The sequence below is a fragment of the Panonychus citri genome, unplaced genomic scaffold (assembly GCF_014898815.1).
Source record: "Panonychus citri isolate SS breed McGregor unplaced genomic scaffold, ASM1489881v1 Contig00113, whole genome shotgun sequence".
Lineage (NCBI taxonomy): Eukaryota > Metazoa > Arthropoda > Arachnida > Trombidiformes > Tetranychidae > Panonychus > Panonychus citri.
The window spans coordinates 371,028-391,437 of NW_026515518.1; the positions used below are offsets into that span (position 1 = coordinate 371,028).

Sequence of the window (20,410 nt, forward strand, 5' to 3'; positions counted from 1 at the left end):
TGCTTAAGGTTAATAAGCAGCTTTGACAATGATATAAACTTGAAGATTTAGGAAGTTGATGGTGATAATCATGATACTCAGGGTAATAAAAGTAAATCAATGTTATTCTAATGAAGATTAGTCTGTGATTTCTATTTATATTGAATCTTTAATTGTGTGTTGAGAATTTGTCAACAACTAGAACCATGGTAACTACTTAAGTATCTATATAAGGTTTCATCTGAATCCTCATTTTCTCAGGAAATATATATCTCTCTCTTTCTCTCTCTCTCTCTCTAGTTACTAATTTATTCAATTCCCTCATGAAATGTTTTATTTAACTATTACTCTTGAGTCATAATAAACTTTCATATATGAAACAACCATTTTGAATGAGTATTTTGTCACCTCAAAGATTAATATGAATATACTGAGTCAATTTCATGAGTGCTCGTGTCTTGGGAGATATTTTCAGGTGAAAATCGTGTTTCATGGGAAAGTTTAACATCTTAGTTATTATTCAAATATATGCAAGTCAATTCATCGTTTTTTTTCTGGATGAATGTTATACTTTCAGGGAGGAAAAATCTGGTTTCATTATATTAGTATTCATGTTTTTTTTGTCCACCATGAATCCATAAATTACCTTACATCTATTTCGAAATGCCTTCCTCCAGAACTTTTTATGAGCCATTACTCTTGGTTCATCTTTATCAGCTCTATTTTTTTTGTCACTAACTGAGAGTTTCAAGTGTCGATATTGAGTAATCAAGAATCTTGAATAGAACCCTAGTGATTATATTTGATTTTATGGCCAAACTCAAAATGTGAACTTGATTAGAAATGTAAGACAAGTGAGATTACATCATCTTTACCCTGATAATAACGGTTCTTGAATCTCTTCCCTGTCAATATCTCTTCTGAATTTTGATTAAAGCTTAACTGAACATTATCTTTGATACTTAATTCACCCAATTCTTTTCATGTTTATCATATATTTTCTCTCTCTCTTTCTTTTCCAGCGTTTTCTTACTAAGGTATGACCGGTAAAGAATGGAAGTAATGTTTTCAAACTTTCGTGGTTATTATAATTTTGAATTTATTTTCTTATAATATTGGATTCGAAACTTTTTCCGCCATTTAAACAAATGAAAAAAAAAGTTCCAACTTTTGCACTTTTTTCTATCTTGTTGTTGTCAATTCTAATGTAACAATAATGATTTTGATGGAAAAAGGTGAAAAATTACAGATAAATGTAGAGAGAGGAGTGAGAGAGAGAGAAAGTGGGTGAGTATGTGGGTTAGTGATGATAATGATGATAAAAATGATGTGAAATATAAAGTATCATTGGGAAATTGTGAAAACTCTTTAAGAGCATCAAGATTGTTAAGATGGAGAAGGGAAAAGAAGCAGAGTGGAAAAAATATCATCGAATTTGGAAAAAAATCGATATTGTCATGGTTTCTTTCTTCCCTGTCATCTTCATCTCATCTGTTGCATATTCTGAGCATGAGTATTTCCCCCCTAAATTTGTGTGTAAATGTGAATGTATTATATCAGGTCTATTTTCAGAGTATTCAGATTGTTCCAGATAAAATTCAATCTATTCCTTGTTATCACCCATTTTCTCCTCGTTCTCTTCCGCATTTCCCCTGACACTTTATCTCATTTCACCTTCTTCTACTCAATCATCATTTATATGCTCCCCTAGCATTTATCTCTCCCTATTTCTCTCTCTCTCTCTCTTTCTTTCTTTGTCTTTTTAATAGTAAAAAATATAACTATGACTCTATTTTAAAATAAGACTCGCGGCAAAATATTACACTTTTTATTTGTATCTTAAATCAAATTTCTCTGAATTTTTATTAGATAATTTTGAGCATCAAATTGGCAAAAAAAATCCAATAATGACAAAGAAAAAATGTTGAGCAATCAGCAGAATTACAGCATTCATTTTGAAATGAATCAGAGAAGTTCAACAGGGAGGAGAAAATGTTCATTTTTATCAATATTCCAGGAAGAAGAGATTTTCTCTTCTTTCTTTTTCTCTGATCATCCTCATCATTTTTACTCTTTCTCATTTTTCTTTTGCTATTTCTCTCTTTGTCAAGATTTTCTTTTTTACCTTTACTTGAATTAATCTCACAGAAGAATGATGGCTAAGCATAGAAAGAGAAATAGACAGAGAAGATGGAAAATTACATGAGAGTTATCATCTTCTCTTCTCCATCTGTCTTCATTCGAGTCTCTCCCTCGAAACAACTCGAGGGTTAAGTCTTACCTTCTCTCTCTCTCTCTCTCTCTCTCTCTCTCTCTTCTTTTTTTCTCTTTCTCTTTGTTAGCATCTTCTCTTATTCTCTTTGTTCAGAGAAATCAAAGAGAGATCATGATGATAGAGCGCATGTGAGTGAGAAAGATGATGAAAAACTAACTGTAAAGAGGAAGAAAAGATGAGAATGAAAGAGAAAATCTTTCATTTAGTTTCTCTCCCAGTGAATGTTGAATTCAACAACATCACCATGATTATCACTCTCATCTTCAGATCATCAAAAGAATACAAATAATTTTTGATAAACTAATCACCAATTTCACCAAACTAATGGTCATCTACAAATGCTAATAGTTGATTGATTGATGGGTGACAGCAAACGAAAAAGAAAAACAATCATTTAAATGACAATTAGTGCAACAATTAACTCAAACTGTATCGAAAGTAAAATGTTTCCCTGTTGATAAAAGAAAATAGTCCAAAGTGAATTGAATTGAAAAAAAGTATTTAAATTGCTAATTGAACATTTTAATTGTCACATTCACATACGAATAGAATAATTAACTCGATATTTTTTTCTATCATTCCTTATATATGTTACACTTTAAATGGATTCCCTGGTTTATCAACACATTGTTATACCACCTACACGACATCATCATCATCATCATCAATTACCGTTAACTTTACCTTATTTTACTCACTCATCATCACCCACTTCATCCTTGGTTAATACACTTTCATCAACTTTATCTTCATCATTATCACCACATCAACATCATCACGCTCATCCATATCTACATCAATATCAACCACATCCTCATCATCATCATCACCATCATCATCACTCCACCATCCATTCACCTTACATTCATTATCCAAACTCAATTTCACCTTCATCACAATCTTCATCATCTTTTCATGAACAATTAAACAAAATATCAACTGATTATAATAACAATAACAACAATAACAATAATAATCAAACAACAATCTCATCTAATTCATCAACTTCATCAATTAACTATCGTGTCAGTTATACTAATCATTTGAATAAGATTATCAGTGGTAAACATCAAAACAAAAGCAACATCAATAATCAAACTAATACTCTCGATAATAACAGTAATACAATTGATAATAGTGATAAATTAATTAATAATATGGATATAATTGATACAAACAATTCTAATTGTAAACAATCAAATGCAACATCGTTAAATTTTATCAATGATTCAGGATCATCAATAGTTTCATCAACATCAACTTCAACCGTTACCTCAACCAAAACCATCAAAACAGTAAAAGTGTGTGAATAATTAATTACAAATTTGCTAATTACAAACAGTACAATTAAATTGTTGACAGTTTCCAATTGATTAACGGAAACATTTTAGCTTAATATTAGTACTTGCATGAAGTTTGATTGTTTGTTGATTGGGATTTTGTTTCGTTTTGTTTTGTTTTGCTTTTTTGTTGTTGATAAGTTTAACTAATATCAATTGTCCACTTGATGTCCAGTGATTTTTTATTATCAATACATTTTCATTTCTAAATTGTTCACCTTTTTCACTTTTACCGTTAGATGAACCGTCCAAGTCAAGTGAAACCCTCGGATTCTGAGGGCCGTGGTGAGGAAAGGAAACTGTTTGTCGGAATGTTATCAAAACAACAATCGGAAGAGGATGTGAGACAATTATTTCAAGCCTATGGGACCATTGAAGAGTGTACAGTACTTCGTGGTCACGATGGTCAGTCAAAGGGTTGTGCATTTGTTAAATTTTCATCACACGGAGAAGCTCAATCGGCGATCAATGGTTTACACGGAAGTCAAACTATGCCAGGAGCTTCTTCCTCTCTGGTAGTTAAATTTGCCGACACGGAAAAAGAGAGACAAATCCGTCGAATGCAACAGGTCGCCGGTAACATGAGTATCTTCAGTCCATTTATGGTCAACACTTTTGGCTCTTATGGAGCCACATATGCCCAACACCATCATGCTCTTATGGCAGCGGCAGTCGCTTCCCAAGGTTATATCAATCCGATGACTGCTTCAGCCGTTTTAACAGCTACTCTACCCCAGGGTCAATTACAAAATGGACTCACAAGTCCGGCCAATTTAACACCAACCTCCGAACCCTGTATTGGTTAGTAATACAATTTGTGAGGACGAAATTCATTTTTTCTCAGCATCGATTCAACACTTTTTCAGTTGTTGATTATCTCTAATCTGTTGATACTCTGCAACAATTAATATGATTTTTTGATACTTTTTCATCTTAGGTTTCGTTGGGCTTGGTGGTAATCCAGCTAATCTTACCAATGGAGTCTCTCATGTCCATTCACATTCTCATCCTCATCCACCAACCTCAGCACCAAGTCCACCAAGTTTTCCAGGCCATGCATGTAATGTGTCCACAGTTCCAACTTCCGCTGTTTCATCAAGCGCTGTTTCAACTGGCGGATCAGGACATTCAGGTGAAGACTCTATTTTTACCAATGCATGTCTTTCTGGTCTATTGCCACCACCACCCACCCACCCTGTTGGTACCATTACAAATGGAGCACCCGGACATGAGTATCTATCACCTTCCTCCGCTTCTGCAGCCCTCGCCGCCGCTGCAACATTTTCCAGCCTTAATCCTCACACACCTTACGCCGGGTTACCTGCTTATCCTTCAGCTGCAGCAGCAGTTTATGCTGGTCAGTTTGCTCAAGGTAAATATTGTAAATGATTAAATAATTTGTTTGCATTTAAGATATTCAATTTCAATGATGAAAAGAAAAGAGACTTTTTTGCTCTTTCTCATCATTGAAATGCCATCTTTTGGAATAGAATACAAGTTATAATGATAATTTCTAATTGTTGATTAATTGTTTAGTTCTAGCAGCACAACAATCTGCAAGTGCCATCGTTGCATCATCGGTGGTACAACGTGAAGGACCCGATGGTTGTAACCTTTTCATTTACCACCTTCCCCAAGAGTTTGGTGACATTGAGCTAATGCAAATGTTTCTTTCCTTTGGTAACGTAATATCAGCTAAAGTTTTCATTGATCGAGCCACTAATCAATCAAAATGCTTTGGCTTTGTGAGCTTTGATAACCCAGATAGTGCCCATAATGCGATACAAGCCATGAACGGTTTCCAGATTGGCATGAAACGCCTTAAGGTTCAATTGAAACGACCAAAAGATGCCAATAGACCTTATTGATAAAACTTATCACAACAAACAAACAAACAAACCAAAAAAGTTATTAAAACAATTGGAAATCGATGGAACCAGAAAACTTAATCGTATTAACCCAAAAATTGAGATCAAAATAAATCCAGAAACAAGTAAACAAGAAGATAATTTTTAATTACCAAGTATTAAAAGTCCTCGAGAAATTAAGTTTAAAAATCGTATCAATATTTTGAAAATTGAACCAAAACAATTATCAAAAATACAAAAGACAATTATTGTCTCAATGAGCCTTTTGCCACATCATCATCATCATCATCATCCCATCAACAGAACCATTATCATCAACATTATCTTCATCTTCATCTTCATTTTCATCTTCATCTTCATCATCGTTATCAATTATCATCTTATCATATGTTACATCCTCATGAGCTCAGGCCAAAAGCAAAACAAAACTACAACCAGAACCAAATTAATTAGCCATTTCTTAACAATTAACTAATAAACTCAAACTCACAAAACTTTAACATCAATAACGATTTAAGTTGAAACAATTAACACTTAAATTAGGATTCACAATAAATAAGAAAACAAACTACAAACTAAATCAAAAAACTTTCACAATTAACAAAAAAAACACTCACACTCTCACACGACATCAACAAAAAACACCAATTAACATATTCAATTAACGCAAACCAAAATAAAACTAAACAATTAAGGATTCAATTTTAATTGCAACAATTGTAATCATGATGATAATAATGATAATAAGATATAAAATACAAGCATACAGATAATTTAACAATTAAAGTTACTTATTGAAATTATTACAATTGAGCTTAAACATGTTCAAGTTTAATGATAATTAATGATATTAATTAAATTTAGAGGCTTCCACAATTAATATTATTGTTATTATTATTACTATTATTGCCATGAATATTATTTACTATTATTATTATACCAACAAATTAACACATAATTATTATCGATCAACAAGTTGAATTGTTGATTCACAACTCTAACAGAAAAAAAAATCATTCAAGTTGATCAAACAATTAAACAGCAACAAAAACAAAATCATCAGATATTATTGATATAATCAAATTGATCCATATTATTATAAAATCAATAATTAATCATTCATCATAATGGTTAACCTACTCGAAACAATTAGCCAACGATTGTGATTAATAATCACAAGAACTAATATTATTGATATAAACAAAAAATATTTTAAAATAAATCGAGAAGAAAAATCTATTTGAAAATTGGTTCCAACTTATTCTTGAAAGTTAATTGTTTCAACATCGTTACTCTATAATGACGGGACTGTGACTTAGAGATGTTCAATCATAGACCATCGGGCGATAACGTCGATCCATCACTCGATCGAGCATATTTACTATTGGCCCGAACTTGATGTTCCTCTCGTACTGACCAGGATTACTTTTGTAACGACAAGTCAACAGTAGGGTAAAACTAACCTGCCTTACGTTACCCTATTAGCGGGTGAACAAACCAGCACTTTGTAAACTCTGCTTGGCAATGATTGGAAGGGACATTAGTTGAATTTTGTTCCACCAGATGGAAGCAGGTGAAGTTAGATTCAAAATCGAGATCAGCAAATGATTAATATGATATTAAATCAATTGTTATATTGATTTAATGAATATTTTCATAAAAAATCAATAAGATGAGTCATCTAATCATCTTGTTTTTTTAAATCTCCACTTCAAATAAAGTATTGAAACTTTAAGTTGACATTTATCTAATTATCATGAACTTTTTTTCTTGTTGATTGTTCACTTGAAACATGTTAAGGATTTAATGACAATATCAACAAGAAGAAGACAATTATACAAATGATTATTTAATTGTTGACAGTTTACAATTTAATCCAAGCTTAATGATGAACAAATAGATGATGATGATGATGAAAACTTTGAGATGAAGAGAAGATGATGAAGAAGAAAAAAAAAACCTGACTGTCCACTTGTGTCCACTCATCATGATCAATGTAACATGAACAGGAACAAACAATCAACCATGATAATAATAACTTAATTTAAAATCAACACCAAAATGATAAACATCATCAAGAGTTAATCAAACGATTATTATCATATAATCATTTGGATATCATGTTACCAGGGTTACTTTTTAAATTCTGTCAACAATCAAGTGAATACGACACTTTGGAATTAAAATTCAAAGATGAAATTAAATATTTCATCATGATGTTTATAAAATAATAATATGAAAGTTCAGTTGAAAAGAGATAAAGGAAAATTTTGACATTCGTCAAAAGAAAAAGAAGAAAAATTTTATTCAACCATCACCAAGAATTCTGGTTAATCTGATGATAATTATTTTCTTTTCTCTTTCAGAGATATTCTTTTCTCTTCAATCTCTAACAAGGCAAATGATGATAATATTATCTTCCTACTTTCTGATGATAAAAGTTTTTTTTTCTCTCTCTCTCTCTCTTTTGATTGATTGATTATGATTAGGATAACATGTTGCCAATCACCAAAGATTCAGGATACATTCAGGGGGATAATCAAATGAAAATAAATTAATGATAATAATAGAAACGATTACAAAGATTAATAAGATAATAATAAGATGATAAACATTTATTATCATTGTTGATGAAATTGAATCAATGATGATAATGAGAGAGAGAGAGAGAGAGAGAGAGAGAGAGAGAGAGAGAGAGAGAGAGAGATCTTTCAAATTCGATAAGAAAAAGTTCTAACTCAAAATAAACACCATTGGTTTGTTATCAATGTCATTGTTGGATAGTCAAGGTTATCATTTTATCATATCAAACTATTCAGACCAATGGTCAATGTCTCTGTGAGAGGTCACTTTGAATAAATTTGGAAAATTAATCTTACCTGTGAAAAAAAATCCACAATCAATTGATTATTCATTCAGATCTTTACTGGTAATCTTAATCTTTTGTGAGTTGTTGCAGTTTTTTTGCTTCATCTTCATCATTTTCATTTACCTTTCTCTTTCTTTCCATCAAATTCAACTCTCTCTCTCTCTCCCTCCCACTTTGGCACACCATGGTGTACTCAGGTAGTAGCCACTGTGATGAGAAATCAAAGATTTCAATCAGCATGAGATTCAAACAGTAGTATCAATAGTTACTCATTTTCACCTCATTCACACCCAGATGAAGATGAGGTAAGATGTTGATTTGGTGATGGAGATGATGATGTGTGGTTACCTTTGCCAATGTGTTCCCCTTGATTGTTTATCATCATCATCTTCTTCATTTGTATCATCTTCCTTAGAGTTCATGGTTGACTTGAAAAAAAAAACTAGAAAGAGACACACAGAAAATGAGATAATCAATTTGATGACGAAAACAAAGAGGCAACTGAAAAGGAAACGGAAATCAATTTATATCTAATTTGAGATTCACTTTATAAGCATTAGAAGTGAGAAAATTAAATAAACAATCAACTGAAACGTTAATTGTTATAAACTTTCAAACAATTTAAACTTGAACACACAGTTATTACAATTGTTAAGAGGCCTTCATCTCAATGGGGAGTTAAATGTCTCACCTACAAACAATTAAACTTGATTTATATTCAATTTAAAAATCAAATACAATTATCAACAATTACACACAACATATCTAACAATTAGATTTAGTAAATTGTTTCTGATTAGTTGCAATTATCAAATTACCCATCATACTGATTGATTATAATACCACTTTTTTTTGTAAATCATCATCATCATCATCATTATCATTACAATCAAGGTGATCACATTATATTTTTTAGGTTCAATTGTTGTGGTCAAAACTTGACCATCCGAGTTAATTGTTGCCAACTTGATTGAGCTAATCAACTTTTTTCTCAATGATTAAAATTTACTATTTTTATCTTAACCCATTGTGATATTAATTAGCTAATAAATTTATATTAGTGTAGGAAAACTCAATCAATTGTTATTGATCATTGATATTAGTGTAACAATTTAGGTTAACTTAATAACAATCAAAAGTTTTTTTTTTCGTTCCAAACAATTGAAAAGATTGAGAAAGTTAATCAAAAACCTCAAATCAATTGATTTAATAATTTATCTTTCAGGTCAATTGAATCAACTATTGGGTCAATAATCTGTTGGTCAGTTGCTTAATATGGACAATAATCCCTCAAGAATTAAATCCGATATTTATAAGGGATAAAAGATGATTAAATGATAATTATGTTTTCACTTAATCATGAGAAGTGATAATTAACCTGAGGTGTTTGATTGAGAAGGTCAAACAATCATAAATCAGGTCAAATTTGTGACAAGCCGGACAATTTAAACTCTAATTAACACTCACAATCAGCAGGGATTAAGATTTATATTAGTTAATCACAATTAGAAACTTTTTCCAATGATCATTGATTGTTTCCCCTTCCCTTTATCTTACCTTTTATATTACACAACTGAATCAATTAATTAATCCAATGACAATTTAAATTGCTGTAAACCTTAATTCAGTTAAAAGATTATTATTATTATTTTCTCATGTTGTAACTTAATCAAATTAGTTTAACAAATTGTTTATATGTGAGTGAATGTTAATTTGGACAAATAAATTTAAGGAAACAAATTAACCTTCAAGGCAATTTAATTAATCAATATTACCTTTTTTAACTTTGTGTTGATTAATCATGATTTACAATGAAATATAATCGTAATAACAATTAAGGTTTGTTATTGAGCAGAAAGAAACTGTTATAACAATTAAGAAGATTAAAAATTTTAATCAACTTTTTAAAATGTTAATAATTAATTTGATTGATTCAATTTTTTGCTTATCTTATAACAATCAAAATGATTATTAACCTTTTTTCAAATTGTTATTATTGTTTTTTTTTGAGATAATTTAAAAGGTGAGTTGATTGTTTGGGCTTGGTTTTGATTGTGATTAATTAAATCAATTGGAGGATTTTTACTTGTTCTTAGGTAATTATTTTGCTCCATTGGAAGGTGTAATTGTAAATTTTCACCTGATTGAATGGCCATTGGTCATCATCAAGTAGTAAATAGTAATTGGTCATTATTAAGCTTATGAGTCCAGTTTATCATTTGAAAAGGTATTAAGATATATATGATGTTGATGGTTGATTAGTCCAGGTAAAGTTAGACTATCATTTGGAAGCAAAAAAAAATAAGCAAATAATTGTTGATGTTTTTTTGTTTGTTTGTTGCCGCTTTGCAATTTCTCACAAGGTTGCAAAGGTAAAGCAAAATGATTGCAATTTTTTTTTGCCAATCACAACAATCAACACAAATTGAAGTAACAATAAAACACACGCAAAGTTTATCTTGAGCTTTTTTTGTAAGGTAGATAAAAAAATCACAGGTAAATTAGTAGCGATAGTAAGATGAGAAAGAGAGAAAGAGAGAGAGAGAGAGAGAGAGAGAGAGAGAGAGAGCAAAAAAAGTTTTCTTAAACTTGTAAGACAAGATGATGATGATGATGAGAGTGAGTGAAGCAAGAAGACTAGAGAGTGAGAGAGAGAGAGGATGATAAGAGGAGAGAAAGAGAATGATAAAATTGGAAAGCAAAGAGACTAATAAATACACTCTAAAAAACTGCTAGAGTATGTTGATGATTACCTGTAGTTCATCAACAATCATCATCATCATCCTCATCATCTTGTTGTTTTTTCTCAGTTGATAATTTAACTTAAGGATCTGACCCAAGGAAAAGTTTACAACGTTAACCTAAAATAATCAATTGTCATTGGTGGCGATTTAAGTGGTCAGCCAAGCAAAAGAAAAGCTGAAAACTGAAGGTACAAGAGCATCAAGACTCTGTGTTGCTCCTGTAACACGCATCCTTGTGGATCACAAATGATAATGATAATGACCTAGGCCTTAGATGTCATTAAATAGATGCTGATGATGAAGAGACAGTTGATACTCCTGATGATGATCATCATCATTTTTATCATCTTTTCTTCATCACGACAAAACGAGGCAGATTGTTTATGTTTATATTATATACCAATCCAAGATTAAGGTAACTAATATTTCTGACCATTTTTTTACTCTTCCTATTTTATCATCATCATCATCAGCCCAGATGATTATGTACCATCATTATATATTTTCTGTTGATAATGATGATTATAATTTCATCTTAATTGTCTCTCTTTCTTTTTTCCTTAATCACCTTAATTGTCTCAAACTTGGCAACAACAATCAACCATTGATACTTTCATCATGAAAAAAAAATGACTTGATTTGTTTTCTTGGGGATGTTGTTGTTTGTTAATTTAGTTTATATTTACTTTGATATATCAAATGTCAATTACATGATTTACAATTAAATCTTGATTAGTTGATAATAGTTGTATAATTAATACAATATAATTATTATGCATATTTACTTGTATAATACAAAAGGATATGATTAATACTTTTTTTTTCATATTAAATTGATTGTTCAATTTAAGTTTAAAATTGGCCAGTTAATTGTTGACATTTAAATCACTTCTATTGTGGTGTTGAAATTAAATTACATTGTTGTTGTTAATTGTTTACAAGTCTGAGTATTCACAGATAAATTTACAGGGATAATTGTGACGATGATGATGATGAATATTTATAAATAAGTATTGGTAAAAAAGTGATGATGATGATTGAAAAAAAAGTGCTTCTTATTGGTCAGTATGTTTGTTGAGTGGTCATTATAATCCAATATGTTGCACAATATGATGATTTATGGTCAATATGTTACACTGAAGTTTCTGAGTTCATTTTGAAAACAAACTTATTACACTTTGGATCAATAATCTCTTCGGTTATATTGAGGTGTGGTATTGATGTAACGGTGACCAGTAAGGAGACATCGTTTTGTCGTAACATGAAAACGGTTCCCGATTCAATGGTTCGTGTTAAAAGGATATCACAAACTAGTCCCCAACTTTGCATGGGTTTAACTTCAGCTGAACTGGACATGACGGGGCGAGGGTTGAAATAAGTTTCAAGGAAAGCTTTAGGTGAAAGGTCATAAGTTAGACAGGTAGATAAATGGTCAACAATCGTTTCCACGTTGTGTCGAGGTTGTTGTCTAGTGACACGAAGAAACTTTTGAAGGGCTCGAGCCATGGCGGGAAATATTGCTTGCGAAGCTTCTTTGGGGTCGATCGGTGATGAAATTGGACCTGAAAAATACGAAGAAAAGAAAAGAGAAACAAATTAGTTTGATTGTCTTCGATTGGTGGTTAAGATTTAATTGTTAACTTGATAATCAGATTAATGGATTTAAAGTCAAACTCGTGGAAAGAAAAACACTCATCAGCTGACTGAAAAATCTATGAAATGAAAATGGTCATTAATTCAGTTGTTTGAAAGTTTAATACAGAAGAGTAGAATGAGAAAAACTTGACTAATATTCAAGGATTAAAAGATTATCCAACAATAACAGAATAACATTAAGAATACATCGAGGTGTGGATAATGAAATTATCTTTGATTCAGATTATATAAGAATAAGATTGTTTTTTGTTCTTTCTCATAATTGGATTAAAATAGAACTCAGAACTGAGTTGAAGCATTTTCTTTCATTATCAGTTTCTAACACTGAAGTTGAGAAGAAGCGAAAAAGTTTCACCATGTTTTGTCAGCTTAGAAACTCAGCTGATAATTAGTTTACATGTTTTATGAGAAAATTCTGACAAGCAATTGATGTTAATCAGAATTGAAAGTAATATATGATAGAGAGTTAATGGTTTCCCTCATGATTAATTTGACTGATGATATATCACATTTTAAGATTAAGGATTTAACAGAGACTGAGAGAGAAAGAGAGAGAGAGAGAGAGAGAGAGAGGATAAGCTAACGGATAATAAAATATTATCATCAATTTGTAATTGGAAAGTGAGAGTTTGAGTTTGATGGATTTGAAAGGAGATAAAAAGATGAAAGGTAGATCTTCAATGAGGACATTTTAGATAATCGATTAACATGAAAAAAGGATAAAATAAAGAGGAGAAACCTGAGAGTTTGTCATATCTAAAATGATTCAATATATGACAAGTTGTTCTTATAAAGAGGTAGAAGATTATATAAAGGTAAGAGTAGATAAGGTTGTTGATTAAAAGGTTAAGAGATGATGTATCTATCATCATCATCACTATTATGACCATGAAAAACAGGATAAGCAAGGTAATCATAGGTAATTGTTAATTTGTCCAAGTTGAAATTACTTAACCGTTTTAAGCTTGTAAAATTTAAATGCTTATAACTTTTAACTTTTGGGTGAATAGGAAATTTTTCATTGAGCAAAAACTAAAGAAAACAACAAGACACAGGACATTGTATTACAGGTAGATGATTATCATCATCAAAGGAGAGAGAGAAAGAGAGAGAGAGAGAGAGAGAGAGAGAGACAAAGGGAGAAAGGGCAACTCTACATAAGCCATAAGGTGGAAATTAATAGTAAGATGAATTTGTAGCGAAAAGAATAAGAAAAACAGGTAATATTCTTGATTCACACTTGGGTGATTATACTACTTTTTTGGGTGAATTAGGACCGGAAGATGAATATGAAAAGAGTGGAGAGATGTAAAGATGGAGGAGGTGAAAGACAAAGTTATTATCATCAAGGTGAATGTGAGGTACACAAAAGTTTCTAGCAAACATCAGGTAATTTACAGTAAGAGAAAAGAGATTTTTCTCTCTCTCTCTCTTTTCTTGTTCTAAATATTACAACAAAAAAGTTCTAAGGTTGGAAAGACAATCAAAATATAACGTAAACTCTTGTGAAGAAAAAAAAAGAGGCTGTTGAATGATGATGTTTATAGTTTGCATTTTAGAAAATGGAATAATATATTTATATAAAGAAAGAGAGAATAGAACAAAAAATAAATTCGGAAGAATGAGCAAAGAAATTGAGAGCCTCACCTTAAGAAAACTCATTTTTTCTTCTCATTCTTTGATTTAGTTTTTCTTGCTTATGAAAATGAATGCACATCTATTATGATTATAAGGTTTATATGAGGCTCAGGAGAGAGAGAGAGAGAGGTGGGAGAGAGAGTTGAATATATATCAAAAAACATATAATAATAATATCTGACATTATACAATTCATATTATCATGAAATGTAAATGAAAGAAAACAGAAAAAGTTCTGAAGGAACAGAAATTCAGTTGATTGCTCTTCGAAAAAAGTAAAACAAAGTTAATGATATAATAGGAAGGAACCAAAAAGTGTGAGTTTAAATTTGAATAATAAGTGAAGAATCAAGGTAAAGTGGAAGATGAGTTTTTGATTGTCAACTTGATTGTTTCAAATAAATGAAGAGGGAGAGAGCGAGAAAGTTCATTATAATCAAAATGAATAATATCAAAATGTATATCATGTTATGGATCAAAGGTAATCAAGTGAGATTATGGTTAAGATTAGTTGGGGAGAATAAAAATTGAAAGTTTCATTTGAATTCACTTTTATATTCAAATTATAAGATATGCATGATGATAATGAAGAGATAGAGAGAGAGAGAGAGAGAGAGAGTGAGAGTGGGAGAGAGAGAGAGAGAGAAATGAAAGACAAAAGATGATGAGAGAGTATTTTCTGTTAGATTGTAAAGGTTCACTGGTTTTTGCATGATTACCTGAACTTTTTATGTTTATTTTATTTCTATTCAATGGTCACTGGTCGCCATCTTGCTAAGTTCACGTGAGGTCTTTTCATCTTTCTCTCTATCTTTCTTTTTATCATCATCTTCCCAAATTATCTTAACTACATCATCATCATCATCTCTGACCAGTCTTTCAATTTTCTCTTTTTTTTCTCTTCATCATCTTTTATTTTTCTGGTAACTTTTTCTATCTCATAACAGATATAAAGAAGATACTAGTTGGCTAAGAGGCAATGAATAAGGGAGAAGGTAAAAGCAGAAAAAAAAGCTCGCCTTCGATGGGGAAGACTAATACCCTCAGGCGAAATCGGATGTTATCATCATCAGGTTTCATCTTCTCTGTTTCATTGAGGTAACATTTTTTTCTACCTTGCCCTCTTTCTCTCCTCATCTTCATCTTTATCATCATCAACTTGATATTTTCTCTCTCTCTCTCTCTCTCTTTATCTTCCTAAAATATTATTACATAAAGTGTTACCCTGAGAAGAAGAAAAATATTCCATGAATGTATTAGATTGGAAAGAGGAGAGTAACCGGTAAATAATATTATTACATGTATATCATCATGAATCTTGCTTGAATTTCAGAACTGATTATAAATGGAAACAAATGAGAAGATGGAAAGAAAATTTTGCTTCTTCATAATCATCATTATCATCATTATCTTCATTAATATGATCATGTTGTTGTTATTATTTTTTTTCTGTGTATTATTATTATTATCATGAAACATTATCCGTAGTTAGATGATAATGTATTACTATTAATGAATGTTCAATGAATTTACTATTAATTCTGATTGAGATACAAAAGTTATAATACCATCAGTTTTGATTAGACTTTTTTTTTCCTCCTTGATTATGGTTAAATCATCAATTGTAATCAAGTTTTGATGATAAATTATCATCGCTGTTAACTGGAAAAGTTAATGGTAAATTATGGCTACCAATAATCAGTTAATTGGTCTCAATGTTATTTAATAGTAAATACATAATATTTAACAATTGGTTATATCTTAATGAGGAAATCAAGTGAATATTAATAATTATCACGATGATGATTAACTATTGTTGATCATCATAAGTACTCAACCATTGATGAACAGGAGTAACTGTTTAAAAGGTTGATGATGATGATGATAATATTTAAATGAATTAATTTTTCTTTTCAACTTTTATCCTTTTGATTAATGTAATAAATTGTTCAGGTGATTTATGCTTAATTATAATTGCATGTTGATTATGATTAAATGCAGCGAAACAGCAAGAAGAAAAAAAAATGGATTCCTAATTATAAGTCAATACAATATGAGCAACAGAAAAACTAAAACTATTACTATTAAATTAATTGTTTCAGGTTAATTGTTGAAACAAATTGAGAGTAAATTGAAAAAAAAGGTAAATAATAATAAGAGTTGAATGGAAAGGTGAAAGTTTCAAACATGATTCATGATGATTGTGAAGACAAAGGAAAACATGAATGAGAGGAAAGAAAAAACTATCCGGATAGAATTGAAATTGAAATTGAAAATGGAGAAAAATGAGAGATAATGAAAAATGAATAGATGATGATGAAGATAATCATGATGTGATTAACTAATATATTATATGTGTAAAGTGAAGGTGATTATCAACAATCGTCATGTTGTTGTGAGAATTGAAATGAATGAATCAATGTTGTTAACATGTAACGTGAGGCACGAGAAGATTACATGAAGAAAAAGAAAACAAGAAACATGGTTTTCTTGTCCATTATAATAGGTAAAGTAACCATGCAACGTTGGCACGAGATGAGGATGCTTAGTTTCAACCATCAACAATCAACTGATTGTTGATGATATGAATATATAACATACGATATTTTTGATTTTAATGTTGGTGTTTTTGTGGAAAATTTTTTGGATTCCCATGAAGAAAAACAAAAAAGGTTATTACATGATAAATCCATTAACTTGATTGTAAGAAATTGTAATTAGTTGGTGACATTATTAAAGAGGAAGAAATTTCGACTTACATGGTTCATCGGCACGTATTCTTTTTATATGAGTAAATGCTTCTTCGGCTGCGGTTAATAGTCTTGCTTTTCTTTTACGAACTCGACGTTCATAATCATGTTCCTCGTAGAAACGATCATTATGATTAGAATGATGATGATTGTTATTAGAAAGATTTTCTCGATTGTGACGAGTTGATCTAACGCCCACTCGAGATCCTCTTTCTTCTAAATTATTAATCTCATCAATTCTCTCGGTGTCATTAATACCATTTACTCCTCGAAGTGTTGATGAACCTTGATGAGGACCAAGGATTAAACTTCCCGGTAATCCAAGAGTATTACCACCAGGTCCAATTGAAGTACCAACTGAACCATTACCGGTAATATGATGATCACCACCGACAATACTACCATTACCAATGATAGTACCATTGGTACCACCACCGCTAGTACCGATACCATCGATATCGTAATATTTTAATGTTGATCCTGGTCCAAGACTATTTAATCCTCGCATTGACTTACCTCTAGACCGACGAGGGGCAAGTTCAAGGTAAGGATTATAAATGGTAAAATCGGAATAATATTTTTCGAGTACAACAACAGCGGCTCTTTGAATGGACAGTTGACCGATAGTGTATGACCTTGCCTCACCATCAGGTGACCGAGTAACTTTAATTATGAAAACAGATTCGGTTGGTTTTAATTTGAGCATAACAACGGCAGCAAAGTGTATCCATAAAAGTACATCAACTATGGAAACGGAAAATTGGACTATCGATTGATAGGTTAATTCATAATCGGAGAAACGACGATCCCAAATTTTTTCAATATAAAACACCCAATAAGCCACCATGAGAAAGGTGAGTAAGGTCATTAAAAGGGCTCGGTAAATATCAATACGGGGCAGGGAGCATCTTGGTGAGGTGAAAAAGGTAATATAAGATAAGATTAAAAGAAGTGCCAATTTAAATAGGCAACTAATTAGTGTACCATCACATTCGGGTCCGCACTCTTTAACTTTCCATTCAAGGGTTTCGATTTGGGGTAAAATGACCATCACAAGAGGTGAGATAAAGGCACATAAAGATAATAGTCCAAGGGTAAATGGTCCACACCAAATTGAACATTTAGTTGACCAATCAGATGAATTCCAAAGATTATTTGATGAACTTGAATTACTAGAAGATGAATTTAAATGATTAGGATGATTACTAGTTGAATTGTGAAATGAATTGATGGCTGATAAATTGTAACCCGATTTACCAATCTTATTGAGATCAACATCAATGGACACTGAACGATCTGAAGTGTTACCCGTTATGGCCGTTGTATTGTCGGCCCAAACATCGTCACCCGGTAAAATGGATACATCGATTGACTCATCATTGTGGTGATGATGGTGATGATGATGATGATGGGAAACATAATTTTGACGACGTCGAGATGATGATGAGTGACCACCACCACCACCACTGGTCAAAGAGTATGGGTTTAATGGATGTTGTTGTTGTTGTTGTTGAGATGAATGGTGGGAAATTTGATGATGAGGTGACTGATGATGGTGTGATGATGATGATGATATTACATGATGAGATGAGTGGTGAGGTTGTTGTTGATGATGGTGAAGATTTGATCCATTTAAAGTTAATCCACTGTTACTTGGTGTTCCCCCACCAAATCCTGATCGGTTAAGTGTTGAATTAAGTTTAACTGAAAGTCTATCATCTCCATTGTTTAATAAAACATCATAAGGTGAACCTGATGATATCCCACCATTGGCAATACCACCGTTAACACTATGGCTTACAACAAGTCCTGAACCAGGTATTGTTGATACATGATATGGTCGATCGGCTCTGGTTGACCGGTGGGATTGACGAGATGAACTACGAGCCGGATTATTTAGGCTTCCAATTAATCCTTGTTGTTGTTGTAATTGGGATTGGGATTGTTGTTGTTGTTGTTGAAGTTGATTAGATGTTGAGATATTTGTATTATTAACACTATTGTAAACTGAATTCACATTACCATTTAATGGGCCATTAACAGAGGCTGTTGAATCACCATTAACATTGTTCACACCATTGTTGTTACCATTGTTATTACCGTTGTAATTATTACTATTAATCCTTGGAGGTGTTGGTCCAGTTGAAGGATAATTATAACAACTCATATTTTAACAATAAATATTTTCTTTTTGAATGTAGAATATTTAAAATGGAGAAAAGAAAATGTTTTAAAAAGAATAGAAAATCAATTGTAATTTAAACATCGTCAGTAGAAAAAAAAGTAAAGTGTTTAGATGGAAAAAGATGAAGACACAATTTTCTCAAACTAATACACAGTTAATCCAATGGTCCAGAAGGAGAATAAGTTAATTAAGTGATTAATTCACAATAAAAAGAAAAGAGAAAAAAAAACAAATCACAATTAAGAAAACAACATTAATCAATTGATGGAAAGAAACACAAATTAGAGGCCAGAAGTTGTTCCTCCTTAGACTTAAATTCAACTGTTGGTTAGTTTAGAGAAAAGAATCAGAAAGAGAAAAACAGTGACACCTAACGGGAGAAAAAGAAAACAATCGAATTGATGAATTTTTTTTTCTTCTATTTGGTTCGATTTTTATTCTTAGAACTTTATGTTTAATTCTATCGTATTAAATGGATAGAAGATTATTAAGCAAATGTTATTTCGAGATTAGTGATGATCTTTTTTTTTCTCTCTCTTTCTTTATCTTTCGAAGCAATGAAAAAATGTATCGATTTATTTTGTGGGTTCTTTTGTTTTTGTTTCTCAAAACAAAAAAGTTTATGTTTATAAGAATATAAATCGAGTTGTGATCGATTTATCGATTTTTCGATTTTATCATCATAACAAAGATGATGAAGAAAAAAAAAGGTAATAAGAAGAAGAAGAAAAAAGGTAAAGGTATATAAGGATAAAGAAGGTAATAAAAAAAAAGAAACTGGTTTCTCTCTGTGATGATGAAAAAGAAACTCGTTTTTCCAGCCTCTTTCTATTTCTCTGTCTTCGTTTTTCATCTTCTCTTTCTTTACTTTCTTCATTCTCACCTTTCCTCTTTCGACAATCTCACGGCTCTTTCTTTCTTCATCCTCTTTCGGTGACTTCTTTCTCCATCATCATCATCATCATCCTCCTCCTCCTTCTCTCTCACTCTCACTCTTACCTGAGAAAATGATTTTTTCCCACAATCTTATGTGATGCATCATAATAATTACGATGATGATAATTGTGAAAGAGAGAAAGAGAGAGAGAGAGAGAGAGAGAGAGAGA

At 31.3% G+C, this 20,410-nt stretch overlaps 2 protein-coding genes across 4 annotated transcripts in view; one reads left to right on the top strand and one right to left on the bottom strand.

Annotated features, from left to right (window-relative positions):
* LOC128390042 (CUGBP Elav-like family member 3-B) overlaps positions 1 to 6,265 on the top strand; it is a 29,872-nt gene extending 23,607 nt beyond the window's left edge. Inside the window, exons 1-5 of one of the 3 annotated variants that reach the window (XM_053349713.1) lie at positions 2,449 to 2,751; positions 3,285 to 3,555; positions 3,834 to 4,395; positions 4,532 to 4,966; positions 5,131 to 6,265. In XM_053349713.1, coding sequence (XP_053205688.1) covers positions 3,412 to 3,555; positions 3,834 to 4,395; positions 4,532 to 4,966; positions 5,131 to 5,462 — 1,473 coding nt within the window. In that variant the 5' untranslated portion in view covers positions 2,449 to 2,751; positions 3,285 to 3,411 and the 3' untranslated portion in view covers positions 5,463 to 6,265. Of the gene's footprint in view, positions 1 to 2,448; positions 3,556 to 3,833; positions 4,396 to 4,531; positions 4,967 to 5,130 lie in introns of those variants that run through there. The other 2 variants (XM_053349714.1, XM_053349712.1) reach the window with 2 other exon arrangements.
* Positions 6,266 to 11,713: 5,448 nt separating this feature from the next.
* Positions 11,714 to 19,633, bottom strand: LOC128390038 (vang-like protein 2). The gene is made up of 2 exons (XM_053349708.1): positions 17,129 to 19,633; positions 11,714 to 12,637 (listed from the first exon to the last, which is right to left on the bottom strand). The coding sequence occupies exons 1-2, from the start codon at positions 19,284 to 19,286 to the stop codon at positions 12,207 to 12,209; spliced, it is 2,589 nt and encodes an 862-aa protein (XP_053205683.1). The 5' UTR covers positions 19,287 to 19,633; the 3' UTR covers positions 11,714 to 12,206.
* Between the last annotated feature and the right edge of the window lie 777 nt (positions 19,634 to 20,410).